The 16,817-nt window shown below is 47.0% G+C and overlaps 1 protein-coding gene and 1 long non-coding RNA gene across 2 annotated transcripts; one reads left to right on the forward strand and one right to left on the reverse strand.

Annotated features, from left to right (window-relative positions):
* Nucleotides 1–8,485: 8,485 nt before the first annotated feature.
* Nucleotides 8,486–16,434, forward strand: TIMM17A (translocase of inner mitochondrial membrane 17A). The gene is made up of 6 exons (XM_081867056.1): nucleotides 8,486–8,632; nucleotides 10,416–10,515; nucleotides 10,918–10,981; nucleotides 12,500–12,628; nucleotides 13,080–13,190; nucleotides 15,285–16,434. Exons 1-6 carry the CDS (start codon nucleotides 8,607–8,609, stop codon nucleotides 15,353–15,355), a joined length of 501 nt encoding a protein of 166 aa, XP_081723182.1. The 5' UTR covers nucleotides 8,486–8,606; the 3' UTR covers nucleotides 15,356–16,434.
* Nucleotides 13,098–15,273, reverse strand: LOC309344559. The gene is made up of 2 exons (XR_014157767.1): nucleotides 14,559–15,273; nucleotides 13,098–13,849 (listed from the first exon to the last, which is right to left on the reverse strand). It is a non-coding gene; the product is annotated as an uncharacterized lncRNA (long non-coding RNA).
* Nucleotides 16,435–16,817: the final 383 nt, after the last annotated feature.

A 16,817-nucleotide genomic window follows, 5' to 3' on the forward strand; every position in this document is an offset into this window, starting at 1 on the left:
GCATGTGAAAATACAAATTAGATCATTCAGTCTTCCTTTGAACATGGTTTAATTCACATTGTCAAACGTATTTTGATATGGTTTTCTGATCTGGTGAGATGAAGAGCAAATTAAATGGTGCATCTCTTCTACCCTGCAGGTTGCTGGGCCTTAAGCTAACCTAAGGTGCCTATGCCTTTAAATCAGGGATAGGGAACTTGTGACCCTCCTGATCTTGTTAAGACTGCAGGTCCCACCCTCTCTGACCTTTGGCCATGCTGGGTAGGTGTTATGTACTGAGTCGAATAGGACCCAAACTGCAGCAGTCTGATTGGTCCTAGAACAATAGGATCCAAAAGGCAGCAGTCTGATTGGTCCTAGAACAATAGGATTCAGAATGCAGCAATCTGATTGGTCCTAGAACAATGCAGCAGTATGATTGGTTGGCAGGAACCACCCAATCATGCTCCAGATTGAAGTGAATCCACAACCTGATTGGCTTACAGTAGAATTCCGGAATTAGCCAATCATGTGCAGCCCATTGTGTAAATAATGTATATAAAGCAGATACTTGAGGGGACATTCATTCCTCCTCACCACTATGAGCTGAATAAAGAGCATGAAATCACTTTGCGACTCTGAGTATATTTCACTGGCGACGAGGATGGGATCCCGCTGAGCTGACTGCCACACACAGCACCGCAGCACCGCCACCTGCCGCACCGCTGCCTCGCACCGTGTATCCAGGCTTCAGCTCCGGGACCCAAGGAACTCAGAATGGCCACTGACAGCAGCTTCACACCGTTCAACCCAGCATCTGGAGACTGGGAAGCGTACGCCTCCCGTTTCGCCTTCCTCCTAGAAGCCAAAGGGGTCACCGATGAGGAAGACGCCAAGAAGAGGGCAATATTCTTCAGCGTTTGCGGAGAGGAGACATTTGAAATCGCCCGGGCTCTCCTTGCGCCTGAAGACGTTGCTACTGTTCCATACAAAACAATAATGGAACAGCTGAAGGGGCACTTTTCGCCACAGCCCTCAGTGGTGGCTCGTCGAAATGCCTTCTACGCAAAGCGGCAAGCCCCTGGGGAAACCATAACTGGGTTTGTGACCTCTCTCCGCCAAGCCGCCCGGTTCTGCAACTTCTCAGAGCTGGAGAACATGCTTCGTGACCGCCTCGTCGGTGGCCTGAGGGATGAGAAGCTGCAACGACGCCTCTACGCTAAGAAGAACCTAACGTTCCAGGTCGCTCTGGAGGAGGCCCTGGCAACGGAAGCTGCCGAGAGGTCGACGCAAGAGGCACGGCCGAGCCAGCCATCCCAACCGAGGGTCCACCACGAAGACCTCACCGACGACTCAGGATCTGACAGGGAGGAGGTGCACCGAGTACAGCAGCGCACTCAAGCAGCCCACATACCACAGCTGCCTCGACGAGAAGGAGGGAACTGCGCAAGCTGTGGTGAAAGTCACGAGAGGAGGACCTGCCGTTTCCGCAACGCAGAGTGCAGGCAGTGCAGAAAAGTGGGACACATCGCCCGGGTGTGTCGGGCTCGGCCCACCCGACGCCAGGCATCAGATGACCAATCCAAGAACCCCAGGTCCCGGGGCCCAACGCACCAAGGCAACTCGACGGAGCTCACGGACTTTCAGGTATACCAGTTGCCCCACCCCAATGTAGAGAAAATTTATGTAGAGGTAAAGATAGAGGGGGCCCCATGCCGCATGGAGCTTGACACGGGTTCAACTCTATCCATAATCTCGGCAAGGACCTTAAGGAAACTGTGTCCTACTGGGGGTCCCAAACTCAGGCCGGCCCCATTCACCCTCCGGGACTTCCAGAAACGCAAGGTCCCCACAATGGGGGTGGGGACCTTCAGGGTGCAATACCGAGGGCGGACGCGGCAACTGGACTTACTTGTGGTCAAGGGCCCCTACATTAGCCTACTGGGATTGGCATGGTTTGGACCACTGGGGCTAGCTGTCACTAGGGTGAACCACACTAGCTTACAAGTGGACGTGGATGCCATATGCAAGGAATTTCCGGGGGTTTTCGACGGGAAATTGGGACAGTATACGGGCCCCCCCATTGCTCTACAGCTTGACCCCGCAGTACGACCGGTCAGGCTCAAGGCCCGCCGGGTCCCGTTCGCCCTGAAACCCCGTATCGACGAGGAATTGGACCGGCTCATGGAGCAAGGAGTGTTGGAACCGGTGCCTAATGCCCCCTGGGAAACCCCAATCGTCACACCTGTCAAGCCTAATGGTTCAGTCCGCATCTGCGCAGACTACAAATGTACCATAAACAAGGCCCTCATGGCCCATGCATACCCAGTGCCAGTGGTCAGCCATGTCCTTGCCACCCTGGCTGGGTCGAAAATTTTTGGCAAGCTGGACTTGGCCCAAGCATATCAACAGCTGCCAGTAGATGAGGCCACAGCAGAGGCACAGACAATTGTGACGCACAGAGGAGCATTCAGGGTAAAGCGGCTGCAATTCGGTGTCAGCGTGGCGCCAGGCATCTTCCAGAATCTAATGGACTCTCTTCTTAAAGGGATTCCTGGCGTCACCCCCTTCTTCGATGATGTGTTGATTGCCGGGCCCACACCAGAGGAGTTTGAGGACCGCCTCCGCACCGTTCTGCACCGTTTCCAGACAGCGGGCCTCAAGGTGAAGCGGGAAAAATGTCTACTTGGAGTGCCCCAGGTGGACTTTCTGGGATTTATGGTGGACGCAGAAGGGGTCCACCCGACTGGGGACAAGGTACGGGCCATTTGTGATGCCCCAGCGCCCAAGAACAAGACTGAACTGCAGGCCTTCTTGGGACTATTGAACTTTTACCATTCCTTCCTTCCCCACAAGGCGGCGGTAGCGGAGCCCCTACACAGGCTCCTGGACAAGCGGGCCCCTTGGGTGTGGGGCCAGCGCCAGGAGGCCGCATTCCAGGCAGTCAAGGACTTGCTTGTCTCAAACTCGGTCTTGGCACACTTCGACGAGAGGCTGCCGGTGGTGCTAGCATGCGACGCCTCGCCCTATGGCATTGGCGCTGTCCTGGGACACCAACTCCCAGATGGAAGAGAGGTACCGGTGGCATACTTTTCCCAGACACTCAACGCAACCGAGCGGAACTACTCACAAATCGACAAGGAGGGTCTGGCAATCGTGAAGGGAGTTAAAAAATTCCATGATTTCTTGTACGGGCGGCCCTTCACCGTGGTGACTGACCACAAACCGTTGCTTGGCTTGTTTGCCCCCGAAAAGCAGACCCCCCAAGTGCTGTCTCCTCGTGTCCTCAGGTGGTCAATTTTCCTTGCCAGCTACCAGTATGCACTGATTCACCGCCCTGGGAAGGCGATGGGCCATGCGGACGCCCTCAGCAGGCTACCACTACCGGAAACAGGCCCCGACCCAGCACCAGCACAAGAGGTTATGAGCCTGGAGCTGCTTCCCGACCGCCCTATTCAGGCACAAGAAGTTGCACACCATTCCAAGAAAGATAGGGTCATCTCCCGGGTCCTGGACTGGGTGTGGAGGGGATGGCCCAGCAGCAGCCCTGGGCCAGAATTCGCCGGCTACACAACCCGCAAACATGAACTGTCGGCCCACAAGGGGTGCCTGTTATGGGGAAGCAGGGTCGTTGTTCCCCAGCCCCTCCGCAAAAGGGTCCTCACAGCCCTACACGAGACACACCCAGGGGTAGTAAGAATGAAGGCCCTGGCCAGGAGTTATGTGTGGTGGCCGGGGATCGACGGAGAGATAGAGGCCTGGGTCAAACACTGCCAGGCCTGCCAAGAATCCCGCCCAGATCCCCCAAGGGCCCCAGTCCAGTCCTGGGAGTCCGCCCGAGCACCATGGTCACGCCTGCATGTGGACTTCGCTGGCCCCTTTCAGGGGAAAACATTCTTCATAGTGGTGGACTCCTACACCAAATGGCTGGAAGTCGCACTGGTACCATCCACTTCTACGTCTGCAGCCATCCGGGTACTACGTAAGCTGTTTGCAACCCACGGGCTCCCTGACACTCTCGTCTCAGACAACGGGACTGCATTTACGTCAGGAGAATTCCAAACCTTCACAGCGCAGAACGCCATCCGCCACATCCGTTCGGCGCCATTCCACCCTGCCACCAATGGCCAAGCAGAACGCATGGTGCGGACCACCAAGGACACCCTTCGCCGCATGACACAAGGGGATTGGGAGTACCGCCTTGCCACATTCCTCCTAGCACAGCACAGCACCCCCAGCTCAACGACTGGCCGGAGCCCCGCTGAACTACTAATGGGTCGGCGCCTTGCAATCAGATTGGACCGCCTTCACCCCGATAGAGCTCAGGATGAGGTAGTGGTGGGGGAAGGCTGGAACCCCCGGACCTTTGAGGCCCAGGACCCAGTGTACGCAAAGAATTTTGGGGCAGGCCCTGCATGGGTACCCGCCACAGTCACCAGAGTCACTGGCCCCGTGTCGTACGAGGTGCTAACAGATGGGGGGCAATGCTGGCGCCGCCACTGCGACCAGATACGCCGACGATTCCCGGGAGAAAACCAGGAGGAGGAGGACGGGTCAGAGGAGTCCCAAGGGAACAGTGGGGCAGTGAGGCTCATAGAGCAGCAGGGGCCAGCAGGAGAGGCAGAATCAGTAAATACAGAGAGGACCCGTGAGGCCGAAAGGACACCGGAACCAGAACCACGACTGAGCGAGTCGGTTGCACCAGACCAAACAGCCCCATCACAGCCAGCATCCTTGGAACACGAGCCAGAACCTGAACCCCGGACGAGGGAACACCCCAGGCCACAACGCACACGTAGGCCGCCAGCGTACCTTGAGGACTATGAATGCGACCTCCCGGGCAGGACTGGAACTTAGAGGGGAGGGGTGTTATGTACTGAGTCGAATAGGACCCAAACTGCAGCAGTCTGATTGGTCCTAGAACAATAGGATCCAAAAGGCAGCAGTCTGATTGGTCCTAGAACAATAGGATTCAGAATGCAGCAATCTGATTGGTCCTAGAACAATGCAGCAGTATGATTGGTTGGCAGGAACCACCCAATCATGCTCCAGATTGAAGTGAATCCACAACCTGATTGGCTTACAGTAGAATTCCGGAATTAGCCAATCATGTGCAGCCCATTGTGTAAATAATGTATATAAAGCAGATACTTGAGGGGACATTCATTCCTCCTCACCACTATGAGCTGAATAAAGAGCATGAAATCACTTTGCGACTCTGAGTATATTTCAGTAGGGTTGAAAGAATTTGGAGTCCAACAACATCTGGATGGCCACAGGTTCCTCATACGCCATTTAAAAGCAAAAGGTCCCCTTCCTGTCCCATTTCCCCAGAGTTTCCTTTGCTTGTCTTCCTGTTTTGCCTGCTGCTGTGGAACAAAACTGGAGTCCTACTTTGCTACTACAGCAAGCAAGAGGAGAGGGTGTACAATGAAGAAGGTGTGACAGTTGCATCTTCTCCTACTGCCTCAGAACACAGAAATGGTTTGGATGATCTGCAGTAGTGGTCAAGGGAGTGGAGCAGTGGCACTTACGGTACCTGACCTCCTGTCACAGGCATCAGTGCAGGATACCAGTAGGAAGAGGGGCAAGACAGCGGCAAGACTGGTGTGGTGCTGACACACCAGTAGAATCAGTCTGGAACCACTGGTGTGTTTCCACTGTACTGACCTTGCACTGCTTGGCCCCTTTTGCTACCAGTAAGCTTCAGTGATGCAGGAGATGGGAGGTTAGGTTAATGCCACTGTCCTCCCCCACCAATCACAACTGCAGATCATCCATCCAATCTGTTTCTGCATTCTGAGGCTCTTGGGACCTGGTAGTTGAATCTGGCTCATTACATTTGTTATTTAGATTTACAAAGGAATTATAAAATCATAGAACTATAGAGCGGGAAGAGACCCCAGGGGTCATCTAGTTCAAGACCCTGCAGTGCAAGAATCACAGATAAATATGGTTATTTTACTCATATTTACACCTGAAGCCTTCAATGGAGCAGGCACACAAAATTACACCGCAAGAGTGTCTCTCCTTGCTCCTCTCATAGTTTCAGTAAGCTTGGGTATAAAGCAGCAGCCAGCTACGGTTCCTGACCTCTTGGTTCAGCCTCTCCCATCCAGTGCTCATGGAGTTCTGCTTACTTCTCCCTTCTGGTAAATTTGCTTTTGCAGTTTTCCAGTTTTCTGCAAATCTTAGGCACCAAAAGGCTAAGCTCCTGACCAGTGAAAAAGAAATTAACTGTAAATTCTCAGCACTCGCTTTCAGATTGCTGCTCAATATTTTTGGTGTAGGACTTTGTGGTTTGCTTGTGCAGTTTTCTGGTTTTGTGCAAATCGGAGGAATAAAAAAATAAAAATCCTCCAATCAGGAACATACTGGAGATAGTTATGAGCAAAGCTGGAAAAGAAATGAAAGCATTGAGTGGGCACAGAAACAGGAGTAGCAGAAAGTGACAACTAAACCACCAACTCAAAACACCAAAACAAATAGCCTGCAATCCATAGTAGAACAGTTTAGAGCCTGATTTCCCCCCTCCTTATCAGATTATCCCTGTTTTGAGTAATCCTGATTTTTTAGGAGCAAAGCGTCAACACTGGTGCTGGTGTTGCTTGAGGTATAATAATAATAATAATAATAATTTATTATTTGTACCCTGCCCATCTGGCTGGGTTTCCCCAGCCACTCTGGGCGGCTTCCAACAGAGATGAAAAATACACTAAAATGTCACATATTAAAAACTTCCCTGAACAGGGCTGCCTTCAGATGTCTTCTGAATGTCAGGTAGTTGTTTATCGCTTTGACATCTGATGGGAGGGTGTTCCACAGGGGGAGCGCCACTACCGAGAAGGCCCTCTGCCTGGTTCCCTGTAACTTGGCCTCTCGCAGTGAGGGAACCGCCAGAAGGCCCTCGGAGCTGGACCTCAGTGTCCGGCAGAACGATGGGGGAGGAGACGCTCCTTCAGATATACTGGACCGAGGCCATTTAGGGCTTTAAAGGTCAGCACCAACACTTTGTAGGCTACACAAATTAAACGGAAAAGCAAACAGCTGCAAACACTCATTAAATTCCAGTGTGGACGAGCCCAGAAGCAATACAAACTATGTGCCCCATCTGCTGGCGGCTTTTGTTATTTTTTGTTTTTATTATTGTTATTTTATTTTTTCTTCTGAAAAAAGAAGCAAACAGAAACCCACTGGACCCCATCCACAGCTTTTTATGATCATTTGAGGATACCTGGTTTGGATCTCAAAGTATTTTTTTGTTTTGCTTTGTTTTAACATTGCTTTTTCACTCAACTGTTTCGTGAATTGCCACGTAATTACGGTACTCCTGTTTGTGCTTTTCTTCCTTCCCTCCCTCCTCCCGCACCACCTCACTTTCTACACTAACCCGCCCCATGTATTTGGGCGCCAGATACTCAGGATATATCTTCCTACATCTGATGAAATAGGCTGTAATCCAGGAAGGTTTATGTCATAATAAATGCGTTAGTAAAACATCATTTGTTGCTTTTTGAATATTTAAAGCGGCGCACGAAATGAACTCCCCATAAAAAACTGCCGACATTGACTCAGAGTTGTTCTGCCGCAGCATCTCCACCGTCGGAGACTTCTCTGTCTTTTGCTTTGGAAGAGCAAGTGGAAAACCAAGGAAGAAATACTATTTCTAGTTCTATGGCGGAATTTCAAAAGAGACTCCGTGTTAGCCTCTCGCCCCCACTTTGCCGTCTCTTCAGGAGGCGCTCCTCGTTTGTAAACATAGAGATATAAAGGTAGAGTCACGCTCTTTCGCAGACATAATCGGCACTCTTGCTCTCAAATCGGACTAGTGTCCCACTCTGCAAAGTACAGAAAGTTACTCTCTTGGTGTACCACATACGTGAGAGACACCACACTTGCCAGAATTATGACCGTTCCCGCCCCCCAGCCCGCGTCCTTCACCAAATGTTAATTTGTTGTTGTTTAGCCGTGTCCGACTCTTCATGACCCCATGGACCAGAGCACGCCAGGCACTCCTGTCTTCCACTGCCTCCCGCAGTTTGGTCAGACTCATGTTTGTAGCTTCTATAACACTGTCCAACCATCTCTTCCCCTGTCATCCCCTTCTCCTTGTGCCCTCCATCTTTCCCAACATCAGGGTCTTTTCCAGGGAGTCTTCTCTTCTCATGAGGTGGCCAAAGTATTGGAGCCTCAGCTTCACTATCTGTCCTTCCAGTGAGCACTCAGGGCTGATTTCCTTAAGAAGGGATAGGAATGGACTCTCAAGAGTCTCCTCCGGCACCATAATTCAAAAGCATCCATTCTTTGGCGATCAGCCTTCTTGATGCTCCAGCTCTCACTTCCATACATCACTACTGGGAAAACCAGAGCTTTAACTATAGGGACCTTTGTTGGCAAAGTGATGTCTCTGCTTTTTAAGATGCTGTCTAGATACGTATCATTCTACAGTGTGTCGCTCTCTTCCCCCCCCCTTCTCCTCATTCCTATTGGCTCGGCTCCTGGAAGCCGGACGACCAATGGCCTTGCTCAGAGGAGTCTCGCGGGGAAGCGGAGGTGCGGAGCCCACGTGACTCGCATGCCGGCAGCCGGCTGAGCGAGCGCGTGAGGTACGGAAGCCGGGAGCCAAGATGGAGGAGTACGCGCGCGAGCCTTGGTGAGGAGCCGCATTTCCGCCTCCCGCTTCTCCCGGGAGAGACGAAGAGCGAGACGGAGGGGCGGCGGGTGTGGTCCTTAGCAGGCAGGGCTGGCAGACTTGCTTAGCCTCCCTTTCTTCGGGACCGGCGGCGGGCAAGTGACCTTGGGGAGCCGCGAGTGGGTCAGCCGCCGCCGCCGCCTGACCGGTTGCAGGGGCCGGGGAAGCCTCTCTTGGCCGGGGCGGCGGGGAGCGCCTTGCTTCTGCCTTGGCCAGCTCCCTGGCGGGTGGATGAAGTACCCGATCCCAAGGGATCCCAGAGACGCGGGATGGGCTGAAGCTCCCTGTGCCCGGGCAAAATGGGCAGGTCCATCTTGTCCTTTGGCGGAACGCAATTGCAGAAAGGAGGGCGTCTTTTTGCTAAACCGGAAGCTCCTCGGAGTGCCCTTTTAATCTCCCATGTGGCAACTCGGGTTTATAACTGGCTATAAGAGAAGGTGCTCTGCAGGTCCATGGGGGCAATACTGGCCAGTTTCTCGTGCGTCCTTCACCCATGTTGCTTCCAATTTGCTGAGGCTTTGTAGGAAATTGCTGGGCTGATACCACCAGTGCATTATGTGTATTCTTCAGCAACATGGTGCATGCTCAGCTTACACTTAAAAGCGGGTTGGTTTAAGAGATGCTGAGTGTACACTTTTGCTTTATAAGATTAAAAAGACATTGTAGGATTATGCAAACAAAAAATATAATACTGCAGAACAGCGCACACCTTGCCAGCACTTTATGGATGAGGTTGCTAGATTCACTGTACATGGGTTGGGGTGGGGAGATGGCTTGCATTTGTAAATCATTCATGAGGAGCATGCAGCCTTTGACCTAGTATTGGAGGGGAGAGAAGGAGAATGGAAGGGGGACAATTGAAGTGCTTGGAGCAATGGAAGAAGGGAAACCTCTGCAAGTCATCAGTTCTGACCTGTGTTAATGAATGGGACGGACGGACCATAGTGGATGGAGAATTGGAGAGACACAGGGTGCGCAGACAGACATCACCTTCAAAGACCTTCCCTGGCACCCACAGGTTTCCCCCCTCTTGGAAAAAAATAGTCCTGAAATTATAGCCAGTATAATACATATGTCTGCTTCGTGGTGTGTTGTGCCCACAGGAGCTTCTCTAGTTTACAGATGAGTCCAAACTGGTTGTTGAGCTCTGAAGTATAGTTTAAAGCTTAAGTGTTCCAGACCCAATAATTTTCTGCAATGGCAAAAAACGGAGGAGAGATTTTGATTATATAGTTAATGGGAAATTGCTGTTATACTTTTACAATGTCATATGTCCTTCCTTCATTTATTTCCATTTATGAATAGCTTCCTATGAAACATAACAAAGCAATTAGCAATAATAACATCAATGTTTAAAACCAGACCTGGTGGGGGGGGATCTCCACTTAAAAGGATTGTGGAAAAAGAAGAGTCTTCAGTAGGTGCCAAAAAGACAATAGAGACAGCGCCTGCCTGATATGTAATGGGAAAGTATTGTAAATGGTGGGCACTGCCACACGAAATGGCCAATTATGACATTATACAGAACAGATGCCTTGATGAGATGTAATCTGCAGTAGGCCCTCTCCTGCAGAGCGCAGTGATCTCTTGAATATGCAAGAGGTGAGACAGTCTTTTAGGTAGATAATCTTTTTTAGGTTTAGTGAATAAGGTTATAAAATAATGAAGTGATCCATTTGTTTGTTTTACTATGCTGTGATGTTTGCGTGACTGAGTATATTAATGTATGTGTTCTTTCATTTAGCCCTTGGAGAATAGTGGACGACTGCGGTGGCGCTTTCACAATGGGAGCCATTGGCGGTGGCATCTTTCAAGCTGTCAAAGGATTCAGAAATTCTCCAGTGGTGAGTTAAAATGATTTATTGTGGGTAAGGTTTATGATGATATTTATTTTAGTGATAGTGAAAATTAATGCACTTATTTTTTTTAAACGGAGACAACTCTATCAAGGTCTATTTCAGGATGTGGCAGAATCAGGCATAGAAGGGCCTTCCATGAGAGAGAAAATTAGATGCTTAGAACCTCTTGAGCTTAGCTCAGAAGATGACACCAATATGCAAATAAAAACAGGGGTTTTTTTAAAAAAAACAACAACAACCAACAACCCTATTTACTGACAAAACATGCAACTTGCAGCAAGCAAAATATGAAGTGTGTTGTTTTCAGGCTAAATGCATCCTAAATTCAGTATGTGAAGAGCTTCAACTATTGAAATTGTTCCAATTTCGTTCTTTTATCTGTTGCAGGGTGTAAATTATCGGTTGCGGGGTAGTTTGACAGCTATTAAAACCAGAGCACCACAGTTGGGAGGTAATTGCACTATTTACATAATCTTTTTCTATTCTGTTTTTAAAGGGATATTGGTAACAGTTCTCACTTCCATTAGTTTACCTTCAGTACATAATCATTCTGAAATGAATGTGATGATGAAACATTTCTGTTTCAAGAGCACATGCGTATTGATTCATACAACTGGTTTCTTATGGACTATGTTGTTTTCTGCTTTCTATGTTTCCCCTCACTGCTACCTCTTAACATTTCCCTTTTTGAAAACACAACCCATATCCAATACCAGTTTTTAGCTCTGTAAGCCTATCTTGGGCTTTACATAGCTTGTTCTCCAACTTTATGAGGTACTTAATAATATGTACTGTTGCACGGTCTGGAAAAAGTGCGGATGAGACTTGTTCAGGGTTATGCTTCCATTTTTTAAAATGAAAGAATCTAATGTGCACAGGTAATTGTACGTAGAATCTATGGAAATCAGAGGCACCTGCACACATTTTAAGGATGTGTGTGGGATTGTGGCCCTGACCAAAATATCTACTTGGTGCTTTTCTGAAAATGAGCAGGGTGCCTTTTCTCATGTTTGTTTGTTTTTAAAAATCAACGTCTCGTAACTCATGCATGTCATGCCAAACTGTGGTTTAGTGCAATGTGCAAGCACAGCCAACATCAGGCATTTGCTCCTGTTCTCCTGCCACTGGGCAGGCAGCCAAATAAAACAATTGTCTTGTTTCAACTGATTTTGTTTTGAAGTGCCTGGTTTTTCACATACTAATTGCATTTTATTAATATTTCTAAGCAGATTGAGGACTTGCACATAATATAGTACTCCAGAGCTTTGAACTGTTGATGGGAAATGACTGGTGGCGGCCAGTAGATTCAGTTGTAGAGTGCAGTGAATAGAATCTGTTAGGAAAGGAGAATCTGAATAGTGAGAGGCTTTATTGTTATTTCAGGAATTTTAGTTAACGTGATAGGAATTATGGGACGCGGGTGGCGCTGTGGTGTAAACCACTGAGCCTTGGGCTTGCCGGTCGGAAGGTTGGCAGTTCGAATCCCCGCAACGGGGTGAGCTCCTGTTGTTTGGTCCCTGCTCCTGCCAACCTAGCAGTTCGAAAGCACATCAAAGTGCAAGTAGATAAATAGCTACCACTCCAACGGGAAGGTAAACGGTGTTTCTGTATTCTGCTCTGGTTTCGCCAGAAGCAGCTTAGTCATGCTGGCTATATGTCTATGGACAAACGTCGGCTCCCTCGGCCAGTAAAGCGAGATGAGCGCCGCAACCCCAGTCAGGGGTCCTTTATCTTTTTAGGAATTATACTTATGAAGACATTTGTGTATTGTCAGCTTCCTGAATAATTATTGGCAGATTTTGTCGTGAATTTGCCTTTGCTTCTGTTGTGGGCTATAAGCGGAATATCTACAGTAACCATTGCCTTTGCTGGGAACATGAAACTAATATCCAGAAACCCAAATAAGGAAACTGCTGTTAAGTACTGTTTTTGCCAGTTCTGAACCCAGGTATCTTTCCCCTTCAAATAGGTAGCTTTGCTGTGTGGGGTGGTCTCTTCTCCATGATTGACTGCAGTATGGTGAAAGCAAGAGGAAAAGAAGATCCTTGGAATTCCATCACTAGTGGTGCCTTAACCGGAGCTATATTAGCTGCAAGAAGTAAGAACACCAGTTTGGAGTGAATGTTTATTGGAAATATTTCATTGAAAATATTTTAATGTCACTTTAAAAAAATGTTAGACAGTCTTATGTGCACATATGCGCTTGACCATTCTTTCCGCGGTAAGGGTTGTATTGTTTATAAAAGTAAGAATTTATAATGAACACATGATTGCATCAATATTGCTAAGATAGGAACTTCGACAATTTTAGCATTGAGAGGGGAAAAAATTGAGTTGTAAATTCACTCAAGAATAGAATCATTGAATGCCTTTTATTTGGTAAACAATCCGTACTGCTATTTCTTTCCTGTATTAGCTCAATTATTCTCCTAGCAAAGATGCGCACATAACACATAGCTGACATTTCCAATAGTGTTTGTGAAATAATCTGCTGTACCATTATAAAATATTTTTAAAAGCAACCTTTTTCATATTCTACCTCTTTTCAGATGGGCCAGTTGCCATGGTTGGGTCTGCAGCTATGGGAGGAATTCTTCTGGCTTTAATTGAAGGAGCTGGTATTCTATTAACGAGGTTTGCGTCTACACAGTTTCCAAATGGTAAGATGCCTACCACAGCTTGGGATGCAACACAAGGTGTTAGTCATGATTCCTTGAGACTTTCCGCTGTTTAGCCATTTGAATTCTGTTTATCTGAGGGAAGGCTATTCTAAACTATGTAAAGATCTTTAAACCAAATGGTTTGTTATGGAAATTAAGATGGTATAATATTGAGGAATCTGGGAGACCAGGAGTGTGACAAGATGAGTTTTCTTATGAATTATGGATTAATCCATAAGATTTATATCTTGAGATCTTCACAGAATTGGGAAATGAAAACTGATATAAACAAACTATTAAGAACCATGGTTCTTGAACCATATATGGATTAATTCTCAGTGAGGTGGTTGCCTTTATGCACACCGTTAAACTTTTAATGATTTACACTAAAGCTTGGGTTATCAACAGAAATGGTCAGAAAGAAAAACTTTTCAGGTTTTATCCTAGGCTTTCATGAGGATACAGTGGGATAAGTGGTTGTGCTTACAGTTGATGGGAAGATGCCCACAATGGCATGTGTAGTGCCTATGAAAATCAGTAATGGGATCTGTTTAGCCAAAGCAGCAAAGATGCTTTGGAAAGATATGTATGAATAGCCTAAATTGTCCAAGTATGCAGATTTACCCAGGAGTAGTCCAGTTGATTTCATTGAGTCTTACCTGCTTCATCAGTGAGGCGTTCTCAAAGTAAAGGAAGGATTGAACTCTGATTAATAAGAATACATACAGAGGCTTGAACCAGCAAGACTCTGGGAAGAGTGTGTATAATAATCTCCGGCCCAGGTCATTTTATTAACAAAAGAGCTTTTTACAGAGTGTTCGTAAGAACCAATCAGATTTCTTCTGAGCATTTCAACAAACCCCACGTGGGGACAAAGTTAAACTACAAACACTAATTAAGCATGCACTTCTGGGGTAAATAAAGAACAGAACTACAAAGGAGTGCCATCTGGCAACCCCTGAGGTCAGAAACAAGCAATACACATGATAAGAAGGATGGCCAGGAAGACAGCGATCATTATCACCTTCAGGTGAGATCTGTTTCCTGGCCCTAAGATTAACATCATAAGATTAACATATCAGAAAAGCTACATCAAAAGAAGCTGCCCACTATCTTTCACAGCCCAGGATGCATGCCTGCCAAAGCAACTGGGCTGTGTATGCTGTGTACCTGACTTGTCAAGAAAGAGAAATGGGCAGTAGAGGAAATGGCCAGAGATGCAGAGGGCTGTGGGATTTGATCAGAAATTCTTGTCAATGAATTAAACCCAGTCAACACAACGCATTCATCGTGGACACAATGGCTTGATGCATATTTTATAATTCCTCATAGTAATCCCACCTGACCCCACACTCTGGATATTTGCACTCCTACAATCAGGACTGTGAATGTTTCCTTGGCAACTTGCAAATGTCCATGTGCATTTAACTTCCCACTGAAATATACAGCTTGTAGCTGAAAGTCCACTATTTCTCCACTAACCTCCTGCACTATATCCTCCTGACCGTAATTCCCACCTTCAAGATCCTTACTATAAGCTGATAGGGCATACGTGAGCAACCAGTAAGTTGCATGTACCCCTCATGTGGTGTGGCCTGCCAGTTCCCCATTGCCACCATTACTGCCATACTTGCTGCTGCAGCAGCCAAGTTCAACATAAAAGATCTTCTGCTTGCTTTCCCTCCCACTCAGAAGTTTTAGGGGTGGTTCATTGCTGCACTAAACTCATATTTGATCCTGCTGCCCCGTCTGATCTTCCTTCTTCCTGTTTCCAGCCATAGAGCCTGCACCGTAGATCCTCTAGATGCTTTGTGGGCTCTATGGCCTGGCTTCCTTTCTGTCAGCTCCAGTGTTATTTTACAGTGCTGAGGAGCTAATCCATGCCCCTTTTCATACTCAAAATCTCCTATTGCACAGCACTGGGTATGAAACAGATTAATCTCAGTCTGTGTTTGCGGTTTATGTTTGGTCTACTAGTAGGTACTTAAAACAAGTGTGTAGAATAAGTTATAAATGCTTGATCTGAAGACATACCCACTGTTAACATGCCGCAGAGCATTGAATACTTAATTTTGTTTTGTGTTTCAAATGCAGGCCCTCAGTTTACAGAAGACCCATCTCAGTTGCAGCCCTCTCCATTTGGGGACTATAGGCAGTATCAATGATTTTGTGCGGTACAACAAATTGTCATCCTTTATGAACGAGCAAAATGCAGCATTATTTGAAGACTTTTCGTTGGATGTGTGCACATTGGTTTTCTGTACTTTTCACAATATTTAAAAGATAATTATGAATAGTAGGATTCTATTATTGCAAAGTGGACATGAGGTGCTTGAAAAACTCTCTAATTAAGCCTTGTGGTAAGAGCATCAAGCAATGTATTACAGAAAGAAAGGAATCTGTGGCCTTTACAGTGTAGCATTTATCACACTGGTGCCCCAATTTTAAGGAAAAGAACAGTCATACTGCTACAGAGCTGCCTAGCCCAAGATCTGATGTCTTCCACAAAGAGTGGACTAGTATCAGGGCAAATGAGGCTGTCTGCTTTCAGTTTTATGCTAGACAATTGGAATTAGGGACAGAAGTGAATAGGGAGTATTTATTTTCTTCCTCCTCCTTACTATCTTTAATGCACAGACAGGTGTGAGAGGTGGTAATTATTTTTCTTAATACAGTGGTCCAACATAAGCACTCAAAGGGATATATTCATAGCAGAACTACTGAAGATAGTTCATAAAAATTCTACCATTTCTTTGCAGACTACCTAAGGACTTCAGTTTGCTTTCTCCAGAGTTGTCCCGGGCTACAGGACACTCAAGTTTGAATGGCCATTTTTCATCCTTTACAATTAGATCTTGTATGTAATTCACATATTAATGTAAGAGTGGAATGTTGATCATTTTATGGTGTAATTTGCACATTGTAGGGTCTACTTCTCAAACAAGAGAAGTATTCAGAGTAAATCTATTACCCCCAAAACATATTCAACACTTGCACAGCCTGAATATCTCTTTAACACTTTGAATGGACTTTCCACATCCCAATATGAATTGACATCCACAGTCTTCTTAACTGGATCAATGATGATTACTTTTGCCTAAATTAAAATCTGTTTGCAGGTGTCTATAAATGTGGAAAATTGAACAAGCTGAAATACTCCTGCTATTCCAGACATTCAGCATTGTTCAGTGTTCCTCGTTACTGACCGTGCTTTTCCATTAAATGTGGTTATTTATAAATGTCATTTGTCTTTGACCTAATTATGTGAATGAAGAACTTGAACGTACAAGGTGAAAAGCTTCAGAAGCCAAGTCAATTAGAGGTTTGTTTTGGCTCTCAGCAAGTGCAGAGATACAAATTTGGGGGCTGCGGAGGGAATTGGCATCACCCCCCCCTTTATGGCTCCAGCATTGGGAGGAAACCTTGTGTGGATCTCACTCACTAGCCTGCCCTTTGGCATGGCAAGAGGGGCAAGCAATATTGTCAGACTCTAGCCCCAGATAAATCCACATGGCTTTCAGATAAACTAGTCTTTGGAAAGGGAATGGTAAAAACGATAAGAGCGGATTTCTAAAGAGACGACACAGATCAGGCAAGAGCAATCCATATAGGCCCATAACTAGCCCC

This window comes from Podarcis erhardii (genome assembly GCF_964252035.2).
Source record: "Podarcis erhardii genome assembly, chromosome: 6".
NCBI classification, from domain to species: domain Eukaryota; kingdom Metazoa; phylum Chordata; class Lepidosauria; order Squamata; family Lacertidae; genus Podarcis; species Podarcis erhardii.